At 36.0% G+C, this 24,884-nt stretch overlaps 2 protein-coding genes across 4 annotated transcripts; both read right to left on the bottom strand.

Annotated features, from left to right (window-relative positions):
• Positions 1 to 368: 368 nt before the first annotated feature.
• Positions 369 to 8,289, bottom strand: LOC113704289 (protein transport protein SEC16B homolog). Of its 3 annotated transcripts, none has more exons than XM_072060677.1 (14): positions 8,167 to 8,289; positions 5,783 to 7,951; positions 5,373 to 5,693; positions 3,898 to 4,026; positions 3,703 to 3,825; positions 3,413 to 3,583; positions 3,082 to 3,207; positions 2,825 to 2,959; positions 2,579 to 2,706; positions 2,387 to 2,495; positions 2,001 to 2,315; positions 1,723 to 1,875; positions 1,311 to 1,603; positions 369 to 1,178 (listed from the first exon to the last, which is right to left on the bottom strand). In XM_072060677.1, exons 2-14 carry the CDS (start codon positions 7,742 to 7,744, stop codon positions 668 to 670), a joined length of 4,476 nt encoding a protein of 1,491 aa, XP_071916778.1. In that variant the 5' UTR covers positions 7,745 to 7,951; positions 8,167 to 8,289; the 3' UTR covers positions 369 to 667. The 3 variants fall into 3 exon arrangements, with proteins under 3 accessions (XP_071916778.1, XP_071916775.1, XP_071916777.1); XM_072060674.1 differs by having other exon boundaries at positions 8,025 to 8,279; XM_072060676.1 differs by having other exon boundaries at positions 5,783 to 7,902; positions 8,025 to 8,279.
• An 8,718-nt stretch (positions 8,290 to 17,007) lies between these two features.
• On the bottom strand, positions 17,008 to 18,691 carry LOC113703490 (zinc finger protein ZAT9). The gene has a single exon (XM_027224868.2). The coding sequence runs from the start codon at positions 18,498 to 18,500 to the stop codon at positions 17,358 to 17,360; it is 1,143 nt and encodes a 380-aa protein (XP_027080669.1). The 5' UTR covers positions 18,501 to 18,691; the 3' UTR covers positions 17,008 to 17,357.
• Positions 18,692 to 24,884: the final 6,193 nt, after the last annotated feature.

Raw genomic sequence — 24,884 nt, 5'->3', positions numbered from 1 at the left:
GAAAAGTATGTCCCAAGCAACAATTCTCCCCAGCCCCCACGTCAAAAAGGACAAAGAAGTGAAACTAACCAAAAAACAAAAAACAACGGACACGGAGACTGATTTCACTTGTCATAAAACAATTAGAGACGTGCGGGCTGGTATTCTCACCCCAGGATCTTAAGCAAAATCAGTAGAAGTATATGCCAAGTACACCTCAAACCACCTAGTTGTTGAGCCGCTTGAATTTCTGATCTGAGACCCTATAATTGACTAACAAGAAAGCACCTTATTGTCAACTTAATACACTATCCTTTTCCCTTGAGAAGTTCACTTCTTGCTTCTTCAAGGGGCTCTTGAATAAATGAACAAATGACTGTACAGTGGTGTGCTCTTGCAATTTCTTTGAAATTTTATAAGAACACCAGCTCCTAAGATACCAGATTCCACGAGATAATATAACCTATGTCTAAACTATGGTAAACAGCTGACATACCCAAATGCTTTTTGACATACAACGAGGAGCTTTTCGAGGGTTTTCAGTATGAACTGCGAGGAAAAAGAAAATTATTTGATTCTCCGTATGGGCTTTCAATATAGCTCACTGCCATTCGGGAAAACATTTTCAGCAAGGCTGTGCGACGTAGTGGCTGAAGCAGCAAAACGCATTATGTACATCCTTGTTGCATCAGAGTTCGACTTCATGAAGCTCATCCCCAAAACTGCCACCACTTGCTGATGAGTGCATCAAGGAACCGCTCGGCATAAATGACGATGGCGGCATGCCTAATACCTCTCCTAGAGGTTTCACTGCAGCCCTCTGAGGAGGACTGGAGTTTCCTTCCAAACTTCCACTCCATGATGCTGTGCGCCGTGAAGGAGCTGAGAAGGATCCATTGGCACTTCTCACTTTGGTAGAGATGCTGCCCATGCTTCCAAATCTCTGCATATTCATGGAGGATGATGGTGCAGGGGAATGGAATGTATCATTTACAGCCGAGCTTGATGGTATCTCATTACTAATTGTAGTATCTTGAGTGTTCTCAGAACTGTTGTCAAATGTATCCTCAACGGAGGATACTGGTGTGGGAACAAAGAACTTTGCATTGGCACTGGCAGCAGGTCTAGTGGAAGAAATAGAAGGGGATTGGAACAAATTTGTTTGGTTCCCACCACCCTTGTTGAAGGTGTCGACATACCTGCCAAAGGGACCACAACAAAAATAAAATCAAATTGAATGCTTAGATGAAGCGAGACCGAGAAGATGGTTTTCCAGGCTTCCAGCCTCAGAATTATTTTTGCTTGTTTACCAAATTCTAGACTTCAGTTACCTTGACCGAACACCCATCCGAGCACGTGCAGAGAATTGATTGGAGGTGGGTGGAAGCGGTGGAATTCCTGGATCTTGGTCCAAAGTTGGGCTTTTGAATTCTGGGCTTCCATTGCCAAGCGAACCTTCACTTTTTAGTGCAGTCTTGAGGTTGTAGTCAGATGTCCCATTCTGAAAAGCTGCAGTTGGCGGGGGAGGCAGGGCAGTTTCCTCTGGCGGAGGTTCAGCACCTTCCTCTACCCATCTCTTAAGTTTTTCATCGTAATAAAATTTATTTGTATCACCCAGCTTCGCCTAAACAATTAACAAAGGACATAGAGAACAATTTATATGCAAAAAATCAAGTGAAAATTTTCCCCATCACAGAGAAAATCAAAAGAACTTTACGAAACAGAATATCATGAACAACATACTTGGCGGCCTTGTCGCGGTCTTAAGACTAAACCTACAGTCTTCTGAAGAAGCTGCGAACCAAAACCAAAACGACTGAACCGGGATGTAACTCCACCTGCTGTTTCACCTTGTCCATTGGACAAACTCCTTCCCTTTGACGAATCAACCTGATCCTGTATGATTTAGCAAGATCTTATGCATTTTTATCTCCAGAAGCAATATTTTTGTCAAAACCAATTAAGCACCTAAAATTTAAATTCCAACTCTTTAGAATGTACACAGAAGTCAGCCAACAAACCTGTCTGGGACTTCTTCCAAAGTCAGGCTCTGAAACACTTCTGTTATGCATTGTCCTCCTATTACTATCACTTGCCCATTCACTTGTGGGCTCCATTGATCCTGAAGGGATCAATGAAGAAATTGCCATTGTTGATTGACTTGTAGAGACTCTAGGTCCAATCTGTTGATTGTACTCCGGACTTTGCATACTGCCACCTGGTGCATGAGGAACAGGAGGCGGCATACCCCCCACAACGCGATGGGCAGTAGAATCGAAGAGGTTGAGCAATTTTCCCACCAATTTTGTTGTGGCCAAGTTTGTGGAAAACCCTCCCTAGATTTAAGAGTTCAACATTAGTAACTATAATATATCTATAAGATGAAGACCCATGGATGGATAGGTACCTGTTGGTAACTTCTTATACGTTCCTCGAGAGATGATGCCAATTGTCTCAATGTCTCTACCTCAGGAGCACGACTAGTTTTGAGTGATTTTAAAACTGCTTGACAGTACCTGGATTAAAATTTATTCTTCTTAAGAAGACTAGAAGTAATGAATCAAAACTATTACTTAAAATTCAAAGCTTTCTTCCATACTTTAACGCATCTGATATCCTCCCAACTTCAGCCAACATGTGTGCATATGCGAGCTTATATGGTTGAAAAGGGTCAAGGATAAACTGAGAGTTTCCAAGTACCTTTGAGTACTCATATATCTCTGTCCTCTGTCCAGATGCAAAAAGTCAGTCAAATAAAACACAATCAATTGGTATTAGGTACCTGATTCAAAGAAGTTATATATCAAGCTGCGCATTTCATATTCATTAGACAGCTTAGTCGCACCTGAATAGCCTCTGGACTAGCATATGTTCGGGGATATTTCAAATGGTCTGCACCAACAAGACACAGCCTAGCCTTTTCTGAGTATGGCTCGAAGCTTGTTTCAGCAACTAAATAACATATGTGTGCAGCAACAACCTGAGTCATTTGTCATCCACAAGATGAAAAACCAAGCTCAGTAACATTGATACAAATTTAAAAAAAAAAAAAAAAAAAAAGGAAGCAGAAGCCACACGGAGAAACAAGCTGGTCATACATACATCACTCTTTTCCTTCCACAGAGAATCTCCAAGATGAATAAGCACAAGTTCATCATCTTTTGTCCTATTGGCAGTTATAACAGCTAAGTTCTCTTCCCAGTCGTCCAACATGCCCTTAGCAGCAAACTAAAAATGCCAAAACAGAAAAATCAGGAATCTATGGAGTAAGAATACTTCAAGTCAGAATACTCAAATAACATAGATCTAAGATAGAATCGCAAGATACTAAGACCATCAGGTATCAGTATTTCCATTATATTTAATTGCAAAAACAGAATGAGCTTTTAGTCCCAAGAGAAAAATCAAAACTTCACATTCATAAATCCGATACCTGTGCAGGTTGTTGAGCTATATTTACAGCACCAGGCATGCTGCTATAAGCTGAGTCATCTGTGGAAAAAACAGCTGCTGGTTGTCCAGCAATTAGCAGGCACAAGGTCCGCAAAGGTGAGCCAGCCACTAATTGCCGAAGTGCCATTTGCTTCACTGTCTCAGCATAAAACTGCAAATAATATACACAGAGAAGAACAAATCTCAGACAGCATAAACTGCAAAGAATATAGATAGCGAAGAACCAATCTGAAATATCTCATATGGTAGACAGTGTCCAAGTGACAAAACCTGATCTCCAAGCTGTGCAGCAAGAATAAGGGCTGGACCCCATAACTGACCCTCTTGCGCACAATGCAGGGCCTCTTTTTTTCTCCCAGAAACCAAGAGACTTTGAACCTCAGAAGCAGTGGGCTAAACAAATATTGTGATCTATAAGTGCTTTGGATAAGTAATAATCACAACCACAAGGTACCACACACATACCCGCATTTGCCCTTCGGAAGGCAAATTTTGCAAGCAATGGGCAATCGCACCATAATTACTGAATTGAGCACCGAGCTTTTTGGCAGATGCAAAAAGGTTTGCAACTGCTGCTTCTGGAGTATCATTCTCCTGTTAATTTCAAAAGCCAAAAGAGCCAGAGAAGCCACGTAAATCTCAAGATGACACTAATGTAGCAAAAAGGCACAGGACCAATTCTCATAGACAACTTTATTAACTATAAGAGAAACAGCAATCCCCACAAGGCTCCCAGGAGATTAATCAGCTAGAGCTAAAGGAGCCAACAAATAGTTGCCTTGTCAATCTCAAGGATTCTCATTTTAAGTTTTAACATCTAATCGGTGCACTGAATCACAACCAACCATCACCCACACAATAAAAATCCAGAAAGAAAAGACGAGAACATTCCATGGTCATCAATACTGTTTGGTACAGGTAAAAGACAATATGATTGTTTTCCATTGAAGAAACCTTCACATAAACTTCTGAAACACAACAGATAAAGATATGTCCTATGCATAATCTCCGAGATTAGCGAAGATAAGTTAATAACATCAAAAAAAGGGATTGAAATATTTTCAAAGACAGCAGCTGAATATGCCCAAACTGTGTTTCTTGAAAAACAACATGAGCATTATTAAAGAGGCTCTAGAGCATGACGTAAAGGGATGAGGTGGCCCAAATTGAAACCAAAGGCAGCTATAAGTCCTACAATCACCAGCAATGAAAGAGAAGGCATACCCCAAAATATCGGAGATCAAAGGAGGGAGAAAAAAAAAACTAAAACTAAAACAGAAAACTCATACTTCCAGGAAAATCAACCTGATTGGCTTCAAAACTGTAAGCAAGGAAATAAAGCCACTGAAAGTTGGGGGTAGGAGGAAAGAATTGAATAAGCAATGATTTTGAGAGGAAAAAACATGGTGGCTTCCCACCGTCCAAGTACATTGTGCTTACCATGAACTAGTTGCCTAACTGATAAAACCTAAAACAGTCACAAAATGGCGCCCAATATCATATTCTTTGCAGATAACTCAAAGCCAAGTACCCCTATTCTTCCAACATTCACCCTTTACCACCAGACCAGGATGTAATAACATCTTTGACTTTTGAAAGTAGATACTTTATCTTTTTCAACCCCTGCCCCTTTTGAGACATTCAATAAACATCTAAATTCAGACTTTTTTCCTCAATCTTATCACAAATTATTATCCATTATTTTGACAACTCCAACTCAGGATTTTATTCGTTAAACAGTTCAGAGAAACCGAAAACACAGGTTTCTGCTCGGTCCAAAGAAGTTTCACCACAAAAAGCAATTGAAACAAAACTAGCAGTAGTCCACCAACCACATTTCATGAAATATTATAGTCAACAGACATCGAAATGTAATGATTCTTTTCCCACAAATTCAATCAATATTAAATACTTTGTAACAAATCAAAATCAAGTTTTACCTTTGACAATGTATCGGCACCAAAAGGAGAACGTAGTTTTCCATAATGCTGACAGGCAATCTTTAGCAAAGACAGAAGCAGCCTCAAAGCTTCCCCTTTTTTGGAGTCCAAATCAGAAGCATCAGAGATCCCAACTCTCTCATCAATCCATTTGTTTAACTCCTTGATACCACCACCCCCACCATGAAGTGGACCAGAGATGGAGTGTTGACAGAGAGAACGAAAGTAATCAGAAACACCAAATCCACGGGCTGAAGCACCATCTTTCTCATTTACTACTTCCATCAAGTTAAGAATGGATATGGAGCTTCCTACAGGATTCTTTAAAGAGAATACACAAAAAACTTTGGTATCAGAGAAAGCATCATCAATCAACAGGAATTCAAAAAAAAAACTTTTATGCAGCTAACCTGGCTTCCATAAGATGAGCCTCCAATAGAATCAGTTCCTTTTGTCACAATAAGTTTCCCGCCAAAACCAAAAGTAACCAATGCATGTGGAGGACGGCCAGCAGATGACCTTCCAGCAGTCGGAGCATAAGAGAATTGATGGGTACCGTTAAACTGTTGCTGGGGGAAATTAACTGAATTCTGATTGGCAAAATACTCATCAGAGACATGCTTCTGTTCACTTTGCTCAATACTTGGCTGATAAAATTGCTGACTAAAATTAGGCGCATGACCAAAGTTTTTTGAGCCACCAACTGCTGAAAACTCTTTCTGACTTTGACTTCCTCTCTCATGATAAGGAATTGTTCCCCCATAATTGCTAGAGTTCTGTTGATTAACACGGTTGTTTCCCAAAACATTTGCGCCATAATGGTTCTTCAATTGTTGGTTTTGCCCATAACCTGTACTGGATTCAGGATTAACAGCAGTTCCATGCTGCCACATATTTGAATTTTGATGGTTGAAATGACCAAATGATCCAGCCCAGTTGTAATCTTGGCTTTGGGCAGCAAATCCTTCTGAAGTATAATTCAGGTTTTGCTTATATGTATCAAATGTCTTCTGATTGTCATACTGAGAGAAAGTATCTGTCATAGAGACATTCTGTTTATATGTATCAAATGTCTTCTGATCGTCGTACTGAGAGAGAGTATCTGTCATAGACACATTCTGCTTATGCTGATCTTGAGCTCCAGTAGTTGATTGAGAAGATGAAACATATGCATCCAACAATCGCCACTCTTGGGCATTTGTATCATAGTACCAACCAGGGTATTGAGGATCAAACACCATATGTGATGGGTACTCGTTTTTTACTTGTGATCCTTGATTCCACTCTGATGTAGTTCCACCCGTACTGCTCACGTGAGACACCTGATTCCAATTTGATTCAGCCCCAGTAGCATCATTGAGATATGATGTTTGATTCCAGTTAGTGACGCTCTCAGTCGTACCACTCTCAGCTACCGTTCCAGCAACAGACTGAGCAGTGTTCTGCAAGTAAGAAACCTCAGCCTTTCCATCAAAAGCAGTCCAATCACCAGCTGGGTTAGAGTCTGCAGTTCCCTGCATATTTACACCCGCACTGTAGCCATCCACCTGATACCACTGACCAGTAGTTGGATCAAACTTCCACCCAGGATATTGGTTTTCCCAGTATTGACTGCTATTTAGATCCTGCCCCTCTATACTTTTATGTGCAGCTGTACCATAATTATAACTATCTTGAAAATCCCCATAATTTGAGCTATCCAAATATGCAGATTCATGTTTTTCATTGGCAGATATACCCTTTATCTCATTATCAAAATTGTTCACCATATTGGCACTTGAATCGCCAGCATTCTCTCCCAACTCGGTGAAAAAATCTGAGTAGGATCCAAACCCATTACTATCATTCTGAGCCTGTTTGGTATTAAAGGCACTCCATTGCACCTCCTTCACACCCAAAGCTCCAGATCCGCCACTCTTACTAGAGGTGGTCGCATCAGACAAAACCTCAGTACCTACATTTTCATTATTTTCCTCAACTACACCTGCAAACTCAAATGAACTCGATGATTCCAAAACACCATTACTCTCCTCCACTACACCCTCCACCGCTACGACCCCTTTAGCATCAATCTCAACAACTTCATTAACCACGCCATTCGGCTCAATCTCTAATTTCCCACCCAAATCATCTATTCCCATCTTTTTATCATTCTTATCACTATCATCTGCCTCATTTAGACTCAAATTCGCAAAGCCCTTAACCTCGTCAGACTCATCCCCATCTGTGAAAACAGGCCCTGAGGCCGTGGAAGCCAACGATGACGTGGCAGTGACCTTAAGATCAACGTCATCGTCATCATCGTTCACCAACTTATCAAAGAAATCCTCATCAGTCTGATCCTCCACTTGGAATGGAGGATTCGAAGCCATCAACTCAAACCGTAGAGAATACTTCTCACTAAAACAATAAAAAGAAATTCACCGCTACCAAAATTAAAACCCTATCAAATTGTAGCTAGTAATTTTTCCAGATCCAATTACAAAACCCACTTCGTCAAACCAAAATCGCCCTACTCGATCCAATCAAACTGCGAATCAAGTAAGATCTAGGGCTTTCAAATTCACCCCAAATTTCTGCTGTAATTCAATGCATGAGATGAAAAAATTCAACCGAAAATTCGTGCAAAAAAAATTGATTAAAACAACTTACAGATCGAGCTGCAAAATCCCTTGCCGATGCACATTAGACATAAAACTATACAAGTCCCCTAAATATAAGTATACACAGAAAGAGAGAGAAAGAGAGAAATAAAAAAAAATAACGATGAGAGAGAGAGAGGAACAGGGTGTACGTGAATAATAGAGAAGACAAACTCTCGATTTCGCGCACCAGAGGAAAGTCTCTCTGCTTTCTAGTCTCAAATCTCCAATTCTCAACGACAACCTACCAAGGCCAAATTTGGCATTGTATTTAAATTTTCCTTATAATTTAAAATTATAAAAATTTATGGTTTTTGCTTTAGCTGGGGACGGTTTTTTTACTGTAATGTTAAGAATATATATACGGTATTTCTATTGTTGTATTTTATCGTAATTTTATGGGATTTGGATAAATTACAATTTGTCTACATTTGCGGGCATTTATCGTTTAGTGTACTAGTGGGAATATATATTATTATTAGACCAGACCTGGCATGTGTTGTTACCTCACTGGACTGCTCCCTTTTCTTTTTTTTTTGATTTAAACTCACGCACAGATCTTTTTGTAGAAGTATCCAAGCTTCCCAAAGGCGAGGATGTAAAAGGAAACTGGCACTATAAGATCATGCTTGGAAAAAATTTTATGTCAATCCCAAACAATTACTAGGTAGCTGGTCTCGAATCAATTAACACTTGATTTCATTTAACATGCCAAATGGACTTCACTTAACTTTGTGAATTAGCAAGCTAAGTTCTTATGTATCTACGTAGAGTTTATCTATTGATCCTGAATCGATTATGCCTCCATAAAATTTCTCTCTGTGGATATCCACAGACAACATCAAGCTTGGAATTCTGACCGGTACTTCATTTCTGCAACCAGAAAATGAGAAGGAAATTTCATGTATCAGCAAGAATGAGTTTAGCTGTTCCCCATCCGTATTTGATTGGGGCAAGAAAAATTACTGTCCTTCGTACTGTAGTTATGATGGATCCTTTTCCCCCCCTCCAGTTGTTGAATAGAATATTGAAATTCACATGAAAATTCAAGTGTATTCTTTTTTCCTTTTCTTACAGAAGTAAGAAATTGTTTAATTAAACCTAATTTCAAATTTAATCTCAAAAGCCGGCAACTTTTGAAGCAAACCTGGGAACTTAACTACCCAACCCGTAACCCCCAAGAACGATGTGGGATAGAAAGAATAGGGAAGCCTGTAAGGCTGCTGCTACTAAGGGATAAAGACCCCCCACAAACCTCATAAGTGTATTCGAGTATAGGGAAAGATGGGTTTAGAAATATGAATGTCAGTAATGCGTAGCACTAGAGTCATTATCGTTCTACACCTATAAAATGTTTCCAAACAACAGGTGCCTAAAAATTAGCCTAAATTACCTCTCAAATCAACTAATGCATTCACATCCAGCATATCTAACTATCTAACTATAATATAAGAACCAGTTGGTTCTACGGTAGCTCCTTCAGGTACTTCCATATAGCATAATGGGAGGTGAAGTTTGCATTTCTTTTGCTGCATTGACCTTTGTTCTGCCATTATAAGAATCGGTATGGTAAGAAAAGGGCAATCCAGCCACTTGCTATGAAAAAAGAAAAAAAGAAAAACAATCTAGACAATCTGTTTTATAGTATTAAAATAAAAAAAAAAGCCTACAAACTATAAATGTAAATGCAAGCTTATTTATTTAGAAAGTAAATATAACTATATCATGCGTTTGAATTTGTATTTTAGGTTTTTCTATTTGTTTGGGATTTAGAAGGAAAAAAAATCTATCAAAACTTATACTGTGGCTCTGAAAAAAAAAAGTATAAGAGAAACAAAACTCTTTTATTTTTATTTTGTTTTATTAAATGAATACTTTTTTATTGTCAATTTTGAGCTGTTGGATTTGAATTTATCAATTGTTCTCCTCTTAGTTACCGATAGATTGTTAACTTTGTGATGTAATTTGCTAGAGTTTAAAACCTTTGACCATTATTTTTTAGATATTGTCCCTAATTTTTAGATATATAGGTGGCAAGCTTATTTGAGATGAAAATTAAAGAGATTTCTATCATATGATGTCCGCAAGGTGAGTCAAGAAAATCTCTAGACAATGAGCTTTCAGTCCTCTAATTATTTGTTTTCTTCACAATATAATTCAATAGTGCAACATCATGCAAAAAAATAAAAGGACTATACTATTCCAAACTAACAGAAATAAAAACTATTTTTCATATATAATTGAATGGTTTCTATGCTATAAAAAAATAAAGAGTTTAAAACGAATACTTCTTGAGAGTTTAACAAAACTGGTATATTTTTTAAACAACCATGCACATTTTCTTTTATACTACTAAAAGGTGACAAAAAAATTAGTTTTTCGTGAAAAAAATATGCACATTTTTCGTTTTATTATTAAACACCAATTACGTTGTCATCTCTAAATTATGAAAACATTTATACATTTTGTTATTTTTTCCAAAAAAATATGAGTACAACTATCACGAATATATTACTTAATTAATTGGTACATTGAATACTTTTCAGTGAGCAGTTACTATGCGTGGCACATCGTAGCTCAACTAGTATACATACATAGACAAGTTGCCATACTGTTAAATTTTCTATATCTCACCAAACCTATGACATTAATTATCTCTGGATAGCTTGAACTTTGAAGCACAAAGAATTTAATTTGGTTGGTCAAATATGAACGGCTTTCATTGAAACTTCAACCTAAATAGTTTATTTACTTCATTTTCAATAAAGTTGAAGAAAGAACCAACCAAATCCTATTCTTATCACAGCAGAATATTAGGTGGCGTAATTGAATCCAATCTAAAAGCATGGACCTCGTGAGGTCTAGATGTTTGTTTCTTTCTGTTTTTTTTTTTCTTTTTAATTTGTGTAGGTCCAAGCAAGTTACAGAGACATGTTTAGACAATTTAAAGAAAAATCATCCAGAACGTCCATCACATTTTGTCAAACAATTTTTTTATTATTTGCTTTTAAAATAATAATTTTACGTCTATTACAAATTTAATTAGTAAAATTTGATTCCAATCTAAATTTTCGACCACATTTTATCCTAAATTTATCACATAACCCATATATGATCCTTTTTTAGGAAAAAAGGTTAGATCTCATTTGTAATTTTTTTTAAAGACTCGATTCATATCTATTTTTATCCCTAAAAATGTAGAATCTGACCCGATCTATATTCATTTTTTCCCCTAAATAAGTGAGGTAGGATTCCATCCATATTCATTTTTCATTAAAAAAAAGGTAGAAGCAAACCTTTTCGTATGACTGCATGCAAGTGGTGGTGTGATTTCACGGAAACTTAGGTTGAGAATAAGTTTTGCTAATTTGAATTTGTAAAAAACATAAAATTAACATTTTAAAAGTGAATGACTAAAAGATTTATTTGACAAAATGCAAGCAACTTTTTGAACGATTTTCGCGCAATTTAGTTTGATGCAAGATTCGCTAGATATATATATATATGAAAATTTTAACGACAGGTGTTTGCTCCTTTTTGCTGTCGTCTATCAATAAGCTCTCCCGCCCTAATTAATTATTTAATTATTTGTGCGGAACAAAATTCTAAACCTTATCTGGAAACTCCTTTTTACAGTACTGTTATTATGCTTTGGTTACGTAAGTGCCATAGTTTATTAAGATTTAAGAGGAACGCCAAACCAAGAAGTTTCTCATAAACGGGTTTCCCAGAAGTGAAGAAAATCGGATTGCAGCTGACAAATATATCAAAGATTAAGCCTGAATTTGTGGCGTGCATTGATTGCTCAGAAAGAGGTGACGATAATTGATGAGGCGACTTCTTAGTAGAAATCAAGAAAGAGTTGATGACAACGTTGAGATTATTCCAAAATGAGTTAGAAGTTTTGTTGAGTTCACTTTACCTGTGGGGAATTAGAATTACTACAGCTCTATGGGAAAGGTTGAAAAGATTTATGGAGAAGATGTCAAGGTTTTGTTCACAAAATTCTGAGTGGATTATGGAGCTAAGGCTAATTACTTGGTTTAGTTTAGTTTTAGCAGAAGTACTTAGTTTTTCTTTTTACAAAATTAGTTTTATTTACTCGGTAGACTTGGTTTTATTTGGCTAAGGATTTGGTTTTAGATGGCTTAGAACTTGAAGCATGGGAATTTTTTACCTCACGCTTTCGGAATATAATTGAAGGAATCTTTTTTTTTTTTTTTTTGAACTAGATTTTTTGATGCATCATGTGAATCCAAATTATAACAAAGAGATTTTTCAGAGATATGATTTGTCGATGTTAAAAAAAAGAAAGAAATGATTTGTGGATGTTGAACATGAAGGTCCACCTCAGCGTTTGTTTGATTGTTCTTTTCTGCACTTTCCAAATTTTGACTGAGTGGCACAACTGAAGTTGACCAGCAGCATTTTTATTACCAAACGGCCCTTGGGTAATTTTTCATTTTCTTTCAAGTTCTTTTAGTTTTAAACGGCCCATTATAGGGTTTTTTTTTCGCAACAGTAACATTCTTATAACCTAATCTAGGGGAAGGGGGTGCCGGTAGGAGTAAAAACTCCATCCGAGAAAGTTACTGAAAGCAGCCATATATAACGACAATTTGATGGAAGACAAGGGTTCAGCCCATTTTAGGTCTCTAGTTAACTCATATACTTTGTAATCCATTTTGGACCATCCGAATCGAGTCATTAGACGCATAGGAAAGCTATTGATTCCTTGGGAAGCCCAAATTAGCAAATTAAACTGTGAATGCCCAAATTGGATGAAGACTAATTAGTTAATTTAAAGTCTATTAATCATAACCAGTATGTCTTATTTTGCGATTTTTTTGAGTTTAGAATTTAAAACCTTGTATCAGTAATGATGATATAAGAAGCGCAATAGTCACTAATTCTTATGGCAGCAAAGTCAAAATACCCCAACTGAGAAATTTAATTACCTAAATTGTTATTTGTATCAATTGTGCATAGACTTCACCTATCGTATGATACTTTATATATTGTATAGTTATACACACGAAAGTGAACAAATCAATTCAGCAAGAGGGTCATTCAATAACTTCAGGATTATTTGCAGGCTAAAATTCACAAGCAACTAAGAATTTCCGTGGGAAACTACTAGTATGGTCATCAGTAGAGGTGGCAAAATGGGCGGGATGGGCGGGATTTGCTTGGGTTTGTGATGGAACCGAGTCATATGGGTTTGGGCCCAACCTTACCCATATGTGTTTTGGGACTAACTTGGGCGGGATCACTTTGGGATGGGTTTAGATTGATCCCGCCCAATACCCAAATCTATTTTCTACATATTTTTTTTCCTTTAATTCATTTTTATTTTTTATATAATTTTAATATTTTTGATTTATTAAATTTTTTTTAGTTTTATTAAATAAACATACAAGTGCTTTATACTCAGGATTCCCATAAAAAATTGGATTAACAAATAAAGGAAAAAATAGATATACAGTCATATTCCAACATATATCAAGATGACCAATGTACTTAAGGTGTTGAATATTTATCCTCATCATTGTCCAAAGATGACAGGTCTAAATTGACTGAAATGTTGAAAATTCTTGTGGATAATGACTAGGAAAACTACTAGATTATATTCTCTAGTATGACTATAAAAATTGTTAAAGATAATTTTTTTAATCTAAGACTCCGTTTGGATTGGCTATTTTTTCAAAAAATAAGTTTTTCAAATACAATGTTACAGTAATATACAATAACTCAAAAAACATCCCATCCATATTAGTATATCAAATATTTCAAAAAAATTTTATGGTAAAAATTTTTCATATACACTGCTATAATAAAATATTTCAAAAATACCCCCCAAAAATAGCTAAACCAAACAGAGCCCTTGTTATTTGAGCCCAATGGGTACCCAAGTATTTCCCAAGTATTCCCATCAATTAATGGGTAGAATTGGGATTTGTCCCATTTTAAACCCAATATAAAAATCCAATACCCATCCCGCCCAAAGTCTCCATGGGCATGGGTAACCCATTGGGACTTGGGACAAATTGTCACCTCTAGTCATCAGTCATCAATGATGATGAAAATTGCTAAATCGAACTGCCCATTGGTTTGTGCAGGGACCAAGATTCAAAGTCCACAGACTAGGTAGTTTAGATATTATGCATATACCGGATTTCTTTAGAAATTTTACAAAATCTATGACATGATCCTTTGATTTTGCAAATAGGTTTCCACCCCAAATTCTTCATACAATCTAGAGGGATTGCTGTTTATTTTAGTAACATAACCATAAAAAAGGTAGACAAGAGAGAAACTCAAGTTGGAAATTCTCAGATTGCAATATGCGCTGGTGAAAATTCGAAACTTAAAATTGTTACTTTCGGAAAGCTTCACGATATTTGTTTCCTTGTCCTGCAAAGATCCCGTGCCCCTTTTTTTTTTTTTTTTTTTTAATATGAGATTAAATGAATAAGTACGTCAACAATATTAATATAGTAATCCCATTGCCATTGCTTAATGTTGAAAACATCATCGTGTGATTTCATACTTTAGTTAACCATATTATTGATTCGGTGAAACTTTGTAAAACTACTTAATAAAGTACAACTGTGTAGACGTTCTTGTTGTATGAAATTTGACGACGTTTGGGTGGTTTTGATTTTAGTTACTATCACAGATTCGCAATATGCCCCGAAAATAACTTACACGGATGCTTATAGAATATCCGTCAACATAATCCTCGTATCGAGAGTGGAATTCGAACAAACGATGCTTTAACTCTTATCTTATCGACATGGCACCTATATTCAAGAAGTGTAATAAATAAAACATTTATACCTTTGGAAAACCGAAATGCTCAATCCATCGTCGTTTGCGGCAAGGAGTAGTTAAAAGTTCCTAATCTTTGATCCAGAATTTTAAAGTACCACGAGATAGGTTTGGTATCTGTACGAGGTGGGTCTTGGTCTAAACAAACACACAAAATACATACATATGTAGGTCTGACAATGAAGAACTGGGACAGGGACTCGCGGCTTTGATGCCGCAAACTCAAAGCTGGTGTCGCCTCTAGGCTCCAACCAAAGGCATAAATTGCTGAGTGAGGAGTAGGAGAAATGGTTTAAATTATGTGAAACAATTAAATTCTATCCGCAATCAAATTTCAGGATTTGTACTCGGGATAGAAATTCTGCAATAAATTCCCAATCCAACCAACTGGTTTATTCAAGATAAAGGAGATTAATTACGGGCCAGAAATGACGATAATATTCTACTGCTCATGAGTAAATTCGGGGCGGCCATTTCACGTAAAAAGTAAAGGAGAAGATCAGAATGTGACTCTGGCGCTGAATGGGGATATTAATTTGCCCTTCATCAACGGGGTACGGGGATTGTGGAGAAAGAAAGATTATTTGTCCTTTAAATATCCATGGTAATACTGCAAGAGAAAAAATGCAGCTGTCGACACAGTTTGGTTCAGTTGATATGGACGGGCCACCTCTTCACAAAAGATCGTGTGTTCGAATCTCAGTGTTGATGTGAGAACTATTATTGATGGACGAACTTAGGGTCAAAAAACACATGCATGAGAAGAGACTTGGGCCTGATCAATGAATTGGCGTAACCATTTGATTGACATTTGTTGAACCATTTGATTGAATCATTAGATGTTACGAAATGAAAACCAATCATCCCTTGCTGCAAGAGCCGATCATTCATTTTTACTTTGAAGAAATACATTTACATTTTTAGCTACGCATTTCTTGATTTTCGGTGCTCATTGACACACACCGAAATACTTTTGTTTTGTAGACACTTGTGAATTTGCTGTAAAAATAAATGTCAATTTGTTCGACCTCTCACTACTGTTTTTCCTATATTTTTGTCCCTTTTAAAACGAGACCTTGTATCACATGTTGGATCTTCATCCGAATAAAGAAAAGGAAGTCGAATTTCTTGGGTGAATAGAGCATCATTAACACACACACACGAGTAACTTATGGTCCCAGAATTTTTTTTTTCTTCTACTCTCTGCCTAACCTGTTTTCTCACCTTTATTCATACCAATTGATTTCAAACTCCAAGTTAAAGCTTTGGAGTTTGGACCATGTATTAAGCTGAAAACTGTAACTGCAGTATTTATATGTCGCAGCATTAATAAGTACCTTTCTCGGCATTTTTGGCTAAGATCATATATCTGAATTTGAAGCTAATTTATTTAATATCAACAAAGTGGCTGGTTCCAATCATGATGGCATGAGCTGCAAGCCAGCAGCTGCACTATTACTCAGTCTACTGACTTTCTCGGGCTCTTGGACCGTTTCAAAGCCACCAAAAACATTTGTTTATACATGTGAGAAGCCAAAATTGATTGAAGAATTGGAGAATCTGAGGTCAACTTCCCAGCAACATTGCTAATCCATGAGACTAGGGAGGGGTCCATACAAGAATGGCACTTAATCACATCACATGCACTTTTTTGAGAGGTTAATTCGGTCTTTAAAATCAAGATTCTGGCGGACATGGATGGAGGGAGGAAATGGAAGTCTGGAACCCTGTCCTTTAAGCAGACAAAGCCACTAAGCCAATGATGAGAGAGAACAAAAGAAATGGGATTTTCAGGAATTCTTTATACCACACCGAAAGAAGGGAACAGATCACGAAGGTAACAACAGCTGTAAACAGGAACTGAACTGAGTTTGATTAATTTCACAAGTAGACAGCAGCACTGGACACAATTAATATATGGTACTCTTTACTTTTTTGCAGAAACAAAATTCTTGTTTCACAAGCAAAACTTTAAGAGAATTGCCACCATGCACACAAAACACGAAGTACCAGATAAACTAAAGTCCCCAGAAGATAAAAGAAGGAAAGAAAAATGGGACGATGGATAATAGTGTATAATACCAATATTGTAGATATCCCTGAAAAAATTGCAAGCTAATTAAGGGAAGACATAAATGTATAGGAATTAATCACCAGTAGAATAATGCAAAGTCTTTCTTGCTCTCCTGTAACCCCACTAGCTAGCTGTGGGGCGCACCAGTAGTTACAGCGACTAACTGCACATTTCTTGTGAAGATATCGAAACAAAGCAATGTATTGTGCAAGTTTGCAACTACCAATGGAAGGATACTAGGGAGAGTAAGCTTACATTGGCAATTTGAAGTTAATGCATTCCTACAAATAGATAAAAACTGAATCGACCATATTGCCACAAAGAAACTCAAAAATAGGAAATACTTTTTTAAAAAAATAAAAATAAAAAAGCAAAGGAGGAATACTGATAGACTCTCTAAAATTTGTTGATTGTCAATGGTTGATGGGATTGGTGAAATCAGCATCTGAAACTGCAGAAGCCTCTTCTATGATGCAAATTAATGTCTTCACTTTCATGAGGATGATCATCGTCAATGTCTTCATCTTCCATTGGAGCTGGCAAGTTAAGATCTATCATTAGCAACGTACCTTGCTGAGATTTAGCAGAATTTGATGATGATTCCAGTAACAAGCTCTCAGCCGCTGCTGCTGCTGCAGCAGCAGTTGTGGCTGCTGTAGTTGTAGTTGTTAATGTTGTTGATGAACCCAAAAAGTGTGATCTTTTGTGGCCACCGAGAGCTTGACCTGACCCATAAACTTTGCCACAAAATGGGCACTCATGCACTTTTTTGTCCACCGTCACATTTTTAATACTACAACTTCTACTAACACCATTTCTTGGTAATTCTAATTCCTCTGAGGACTCACCTTCTTGACCAGATGAAGAATCATTATTATTAATCTTGATCTTCTTCTGCTTCTGGTGCCTCCTTTTAGTACTACTATTCAAGAGTTTCAACTCTTCTGCGGAGTCATATGAAGTAGTAGTAGTTGTACTAGTCCTCCTCCAAACATCTCTAGAAAGCATAATCAAACATAAAGCAAGATCTTCTTCAGGTGAAGTGTCAGAGACCGAACTCACCGGTTGTTCCAATTCCAACAATGACTCAGTTGTCTTCATCATTTTCTTCTCCTTAATCAGTGCCTCATCAGCTCCTTCTTGTTCAGCAGCAGACACAAGCATTCTCCGAGTTCGCTTGGATCTTCTCCGAGTTGGTTTCCTAGTTGACTCGGTCTCGCTTCCTCTGTCTTGAACAACCACCGAACCACCATCCAAGAACTGACGATCTACCATCCTGAAGCTCTTCTTGGGATTCTCTCTGAGTCCATAAACCAGCCCTTTATCTTCAGCTGCACATTCCTTCACTTGTACTACTACTACTTCCCCCTCTGACAAAGAACAATCAGATGAAGTTGTTGACTCAGTTGAGCCGTCACCACCGGGTTGTGGTGGGAGCTGGCTGCTGGTTTCCTGTTTTTGCGGTGTCTTGGGAGGAAGCGGCAAGTTGGCCAAATGGGACCTCATATGACCGCCCAAAGCTCTTCCACTCGGAAAACTCCTTGAACAAAGCTTACATTTGTGTCTCTCCGGCCTCACCATTTTTCTTTTTTGGCTTTTTTCACCACACAACAACGCTAAAGATTGAAGAGGTTTTCTTGTAATCTTCTTTAATTTTCTTGTATAGTGAATGTGTAGTGTGCTCTGTACTTCTAGCAGTACATATATATATTCAGCTCAGCTGAGTTTCTCTCTCAACATAGCTGCCTTGATTTTCTCTCTCTTGTCCTATAAGCTTTGGAGAAGCAAGTAGTAAAAGGACAGTGGGAGTGAGGAACTTAAGAGGAGTAGGTGACAAGCATTCTTCCACCAAAAAGGCACACTCCACCCAAAAATATTTCATTTTTACCAAACAAATAAAAAAAAAAGAAGAAAGAAAAAGACAAAATATTATAAATTCTTGAGTTTAACCCTTTTTTCTTTTCTTTTTGATGATAATGGTACAAGGGAGACCTATATTGTTAAGCCCAACATCTCACATATTACGAATAAATGCACAAAAAATTGTCATTTAGATGGACCTTAATTAGGACGGAATCCCAGTAATTACAAGGAAACCAACTATGGATTTGTATGTGCATAATTAGTTGTAAAATGTAATTGAAGGTGATGATTTCATTTGGCAAAGTTTTTAATTGGAAGGTTAGGGGGAAAATTGGAAAAGGCGTGACAAGGATGAATGGATAAAGACATAAAGAGGGACAAGTAACATGCAAATCTTGCCATTTCCGTAGTTTTGTTTCTTTATTCCAAACTTTGATGCGAGTACGAAGAGGCGGTGTTTTCTGTTTCTAGGACTGTTTCTCATGGGAGATTTTAATTCATTTTCAACAGAATTTTGGATTTAGGATTAGTAAAACAAGCAAGCAATAATAAATGTCTTGAATTGCAGACCAAAAGAGTATACATTTACACCACCACCAAATCGTCTAAATTTGTTGCTATTCTCTGAATTCCTAGAATTGAATTGGTTTCCATTTACTTCTCCCATAGTTTTGTTCGATACCAGACACTACTTTTTCTGTAGTCCCTAGATTATGCGGCCAATTTACTCAAGTCCACTTAGGCCCTTAATAAAGTCGCGCAGTGCAACGCAACCAAATTTATGCGGCTTTTAGGTGAAGTAGCGTTTTTAAAAGTGTTCATAAACCGGCTTCTATGAACTTCATTCATTTTTAAGACAGAGGATCATTTTATGCCTTTCAAGGAAAATGTTCTAGATTGTCATGACACAAATCAGAAGATTGAAACTGTTTGTTTGGATTGTTATTTTTAAGAGTCAGTTGTTGTTGAAAAACGTATTATAACGATTTGACGTACGTAAGATGAAAAGATAATTGAGAAATATGTTCACGAAAAATGTAAAATTTTTTCCGCGAAAAGTCACAATCCAAACAATTTATTGAAGTTCTAATTTGATACGGTGGAACTAAGATTTAAGATAGTTTGAGAAAAAATAAAAATAGTCGTGTTGCGCCCTCAACTATACTCTGATTTTTCACTTTGATTTCTAAACTTTATCGTCAAATAACAGAATGCATAAATCCTTACAGAATCGTTGCGATTCTCTCAGTGAAATTCTCAATTGCAGAAATATACGACTTAAATGTACTGCATTAATTTTGAAACCAGTGATGAATCCAAATTGTTACCACAATAAGTGCTCTTTACTTCTCTACCTAAACATATAATGTCATTTATCTTCCAGCACATTGATGATTCACTTACTTAATTCCTGCATCATCTCTCTTCTCAAAAAATGTGATTAGACCCATTAACATTATTCTTCCATGGCAGTTAACAAACTCATGAGCTCTATAAGTGTCGCTAAAACCAATACGTGCCTATCTCGCACGAGTCAATATGAATTGTTGGGGTTTGTTGTGACCAAACGGGCAGGGCATTGATGATGATAAAGCTTCATGCCATAAGAAGGGCTGCTGCACTTTTCTTGAACCTTTTTTGGTTGATTTATACTAATAATAATAAATTTCATTTCTTTAAACAGCCTTTATTTTGAACTTTGTATTATTGTGTATTGAATATGGTCCACGTTATAGAAATTTAATTTGAAAAAACATTTAATATAATGTCAGAGCAAGATATTATTATTATTATTACAACTATCATGAGTGCAATATTGGCACGTCTTATATTATAGTATGTGGTGATTTAGAGATTATGTCTAGTAGCGCTTTCTTCAGAAAAAGTAACCCGTAGATCACGTCAACAATGCAAAAGCTATTACTACTGCTACTACTTTAGTCTATCCGTTACGATGTAATGAGGATCAGTTTCCGCATAAAAGTCACTTCAAAATAATGAGGAATGAGAGGACTGTTAATAGTTGCCCATTGTCAGTGAATTATAATTGAGGTAACTTTAGTGAATTATAATTCATGAAAGGATCTCTAAATTGATAAGGCAAATTTATCTCAAATAATATCTGTTTGGATTGTAAATTATTTGAGATATTTTTACTGTAGCACTTTTTGTGATGTGATGTATGTGAGATAAAAAGGTAATTGGGAAGATAAAAAGGTGTGTTGGAAATTGTAATGATGATGCAAGCAAATAAATTTTGGCTAATAATTCTCTATCCAAACAGAGCTGCATCATAAACACATTTTTCAATTTACCTTTTTATATTTTCAACTACTTTTTATCTCACGTACATTACATCACAAAAAGTGCTACAATAATTATTCCAAATAATATTTCAAAAAATACTCTATCTGATATTTATGGTCACCATATTTGTCTATTTCTTGGAGTGGTTTAATTGCATCTAGAGGTGTCAAAATGGATGACTTGGGCGGGTTTGGGTTGGGTAAAATGGATAATGGGTATAAGTGAGTCAACTCATTTATACCCATTTAATTAGATGGGTATAAATGGGTAAGTCAAAAAATGAATTGGGTAACCCAATTACCATTTATAACCCATTTATTTTAACTTTTTGTAAACTCATTTAAATTCATTTTTGCAAACTAAGTTATCAATTTATACCACTCTTTGTACCGATCATTAGTTTTAAATATTTACTTATAATGTTCAATAAACTTAATTACCATTTTTTTTTCATTTATACTCTATGTCACAAAATTACCTATTATTTAATAATTGAATAATAAGAATATAAAAATTTGAACTAAGTACTATAAAAATTAATATAAAAACTTAATCCAAAAATTTTGAACCCCTAACATTTTTTTCATATATAAATTTAAAATTTCATTTTATAAAGATAAGAAAATAGGCTAAAATTTATCATAAATTGGTAATGCTAAAAAATGAGCAAGTTAACAAACTAAGATAAAATAAAATAATAAGATAAAACCAACAAATAATAATAATAATAATAATGAAACAAAATTAGTTAACATCATGACAAAATGAAAAATTTGAAAAAAAAAAAGGTGGGGGAAAAGAAGAAACTTGAGGGGAAAAGAATTCTAAATGGGTTAATTGGGTTTGATGGGTTACCCAATAACACCCATTTATTAAATGGGTGTTATTGGGTAACCCATTTATACCCATATACAAAAATTTAAGATACCCATACCCATCTATTCATGGGTGGGTATAGGTAAATTTAGTTAAGTGGGTTGATTTGCCACCTCTAATTGCATCATTGCCAGTTTCTCAAAGCCATTTGTAAGCTGTTGATTAGGAGTGTTCATGCTTTGGAAAAATCGAATAACTCGAACCAATCTAAATTAGATTTCGGAATTCGGTAATTTGGGTTTTGAGAAAACCAATCTATATCCAGACTTTATATTTGGTAAATCAGTTGGGGAATGGATTCTAAAATTAAATTCCCAAATTCTTGATTATCGGGCCGAATTTCCAAACTACTAATAATAATATTTTGTATATAATACATATACTAAATTACTACTAAATAATTTTATTAAATACATAAAAAGACTTAGTACATAGTAGTATTCGTTGGATTGTCTAAAATAAGATTCAAGCAATTATGCAAAAGTTTTAGTCGTTGTATTGGTTAGTCTATTTTGGCTTCAGACTTTGGATCTTGTTTGGCAGATAAGTTTTTTGTCAAGTTTGTTTGCTACAAGGTTTTTAAAAACTTTAACAACAGTAACCTCAAAAAACTTCTCAAAATTTTTAAACTATACACTTCAAAATATTCAAAAAAAAAAAACACACTTCAGAAATTTTTTTAAAAACTTCTACAGTAACCTACAGTAAAGTTTTAAACAAACATTCAAAAAACTCATTTGCCAAACGGGGCGTGATTTTCTGTACTAATAAAGCAAGCGATGGCCCCCACGTGAATGGGCTGGTGGTTGGCGCCTCTTCCTCGGGACCGTTAGGTCCTGGGGTCGAACCTCCGCAGCAACATCAGTTCGCCGTGCATTTAACGTGCTAGGTCTGGTTGGGGCGCTGGGCCGGGCCGGAGTGGGGATTAGTCGGGCCGCCTTTACGGACTTGACCCGGACACCCCACTCCGTCGACAAAAAATAAAAATAAAAATAAAAATAAAAATAAAAATAAAGCAAGCGATGAAAGAAGTTTGGGGCATGCAAAGTAAGGATTGTTGCCTTCTTTTTGTCCTTCCATTTTCTCATACTTGCTGCTCCTAGGCTACTACTATTAGCAATTTTATTATGTCTCAGAATATTTACCTTACCTTTAAGAGTTTGAATGGTTATCTTGATGGTCATGACTGATGAGTTGAGGTGTACGCGGATGATTTATATAGTTATATAATATTTCAAAGCTTCTTATGTGCATGATGTGTTTGATTGAAAAATTCAAATATTTTACTGAATTACCGATTCTCCGACCAAAGTAAAAACTTCCAAATAGAAGTTTGGACTGTAATTGCATATTGATTTTAGAAGGAAAAAAAAAAACTAAAAATTTTGTTTTTTTTACCGAATTTCCGATTTCTAACTGATGAACACCCTTTGCTATTAATGGCTATCTGGGCATGGAGGCTCCAAATTTAGTGTAAACACTTGAAATCAACATTCATTTGCATTTTTTTAAAAAAAAAATTAACAGAGGAAGGGTGAGATATAAGAAATGAAAAGGAAAAAAAAAATGGATTAAAACCCAACCCTTCTAATGCCCATTTTGGGGTTGCAATGGTTTTTAAAGAAACACTCCTGATATAAGTGTTTTAACCAAAATGCTTTTAAGTTACGAAATATTAGTTACCAAATACTTTAGAAATACTTTTAATGCTTAAAAGCGCTTTTTTTTTTAATGCACCACAGCCCCAAACAAGACTTAAATCTTGGAGCCACATTCTTTTGCACTTCTAGCAAGTAAAGCAAAAATAGAAGCAATTCTTTACTAGATTGCTTGGTGGGCGTTTGGGTGGTGGCTTTTCACCAAAAAAAAAAAGGAAATATTTCATAATACATTTTTCAATCATGTTTTCATCGCATACACGGTACATTGTTAGAATCTATTTTTACAAAAATTTCAAAGTTACAATCCAAACAGACCGATCTCATAAACTTCAATTTTATTGTGGCAAAATGACTTATTTTGAACATACTACTAATAGCTATGCAACAAGAAAGTCAGTTTTTTTAACAGATTAAAGAAGAATTGGAGCGATATAAAGTATCAAACTGTCTGTAAATATTCGCACTTTTTCAAAGAATGAGATCAGAACGAGACAAGAAAAGCATAACCAAGAAAATGGCTTTTCGAGTCTTGCTGCCGACTGCCGAGTCCAGTCCGGCTCGCCGGTCGGTACAATTGATTCAGCCTGCAAATTGCAGGCCAAAAGAAATGCGTTTTGCCAGATGAGTCTAATAGCGCAGAGCATTCGTAAAGAAGTCGTAATGCAGTTAGTACAATCCAGCTTCAAGCATCAATTATGGAACAAACAGAAATGATGCTGATGATGCATCCGCCAGTGTACCAGAGGCGTGTGTTAATTTCCCTTTCTCTGCTCTATTTTTTTTTTTTTGGCCTAATTGAATGCAAATTGTAAAAATAGTGATAATATACCTTCAATCCACACGGGAAAAAAAAATCAGTCAATACGTCTGTATGCCACTATAAGTTAGAGTTGGTTAAACTATAGTTTTCTTCACTTTGATCTAATGTTATATTTTCGGGTATAAATGTCTTTAGAGTAGAAGATAAAAATATGATCCGATCTAAACTCATTTTAGAAACTTAATTATAGTTTTTGATTTTCGAAACGCTATTTTGTTGTATTCTCAACTGATTTTAAATACCTAATTTTTGAATATTTGAATAAAAAAAAGCTAAACATCAACTAAATTTCCTTCCAAATTTTAACATAATTACTAACCAAAGGTTAGATAAATTTGTATGCCGCATGTCTCCTTATTTTTCTCCTATTTTTGCCCCACTTTTAGATTCATCTATGTTCCCTCTATTTTTTTTTTCTTATCCAACATTGAACCTTCA

The sequence above is a fragment of the Coffea arabica genome, chromosome 8e, assembly GCF_036785885.1.
Source record: "Coffea arabica cultivar ET-39 chromosome 8e, Coffea Arabica ET-39 HiFi, whole genome shotgun sequence".
In the NCBI taxonomy this organism is placed as follows: Eukaryota; Viridiplantae; Streptophyta; class Magnoliopsida; order Gentianales; family Rubiaceae; genus Coffea; species Coffea arabica.
The sequence above is the reverse complement of the archived record's forward strand: the minus strand, read 5'-3'. Positions and strand labels throughout refer to the sequence as shown.

What these genes read in the sequence shown, in the direction of transcription:
- LOC113704289 (XM_072060677.1), bottom strand. Translation starts at nt 7,744, where the DNA reads ATGGCTTCGAATCCTCCATTCCAAGTGGAGGATCAGACTGATGAGGAT. An exon ending in CTTCCGAAGGGCAAATGCGG is followed by an intron (nt 3,826 to 3,897) that starts GTATGTGTGTGG and finishes ATATTTGTTTAG; the next exon opens with CCCACTGCTTCTGAGGTTCA. An exon ending in AGGATATCAGATGCGTTAAA is followed by an intron (nt 2,496 to 2,578) that starts GTATGGAAGAAA and finishes ATTTTAATCCAG; the next exon opens with GTACTGTCAAGCAGTTTTAA.
- LOC113703490 (XM_027224868.2), bottom strand. Translation starts at nt 18,500, where the DNA reads ATGGTGAGGCCGGAGAGACACAAATGTAAGCTTTGTTCAAGGAGTTTT.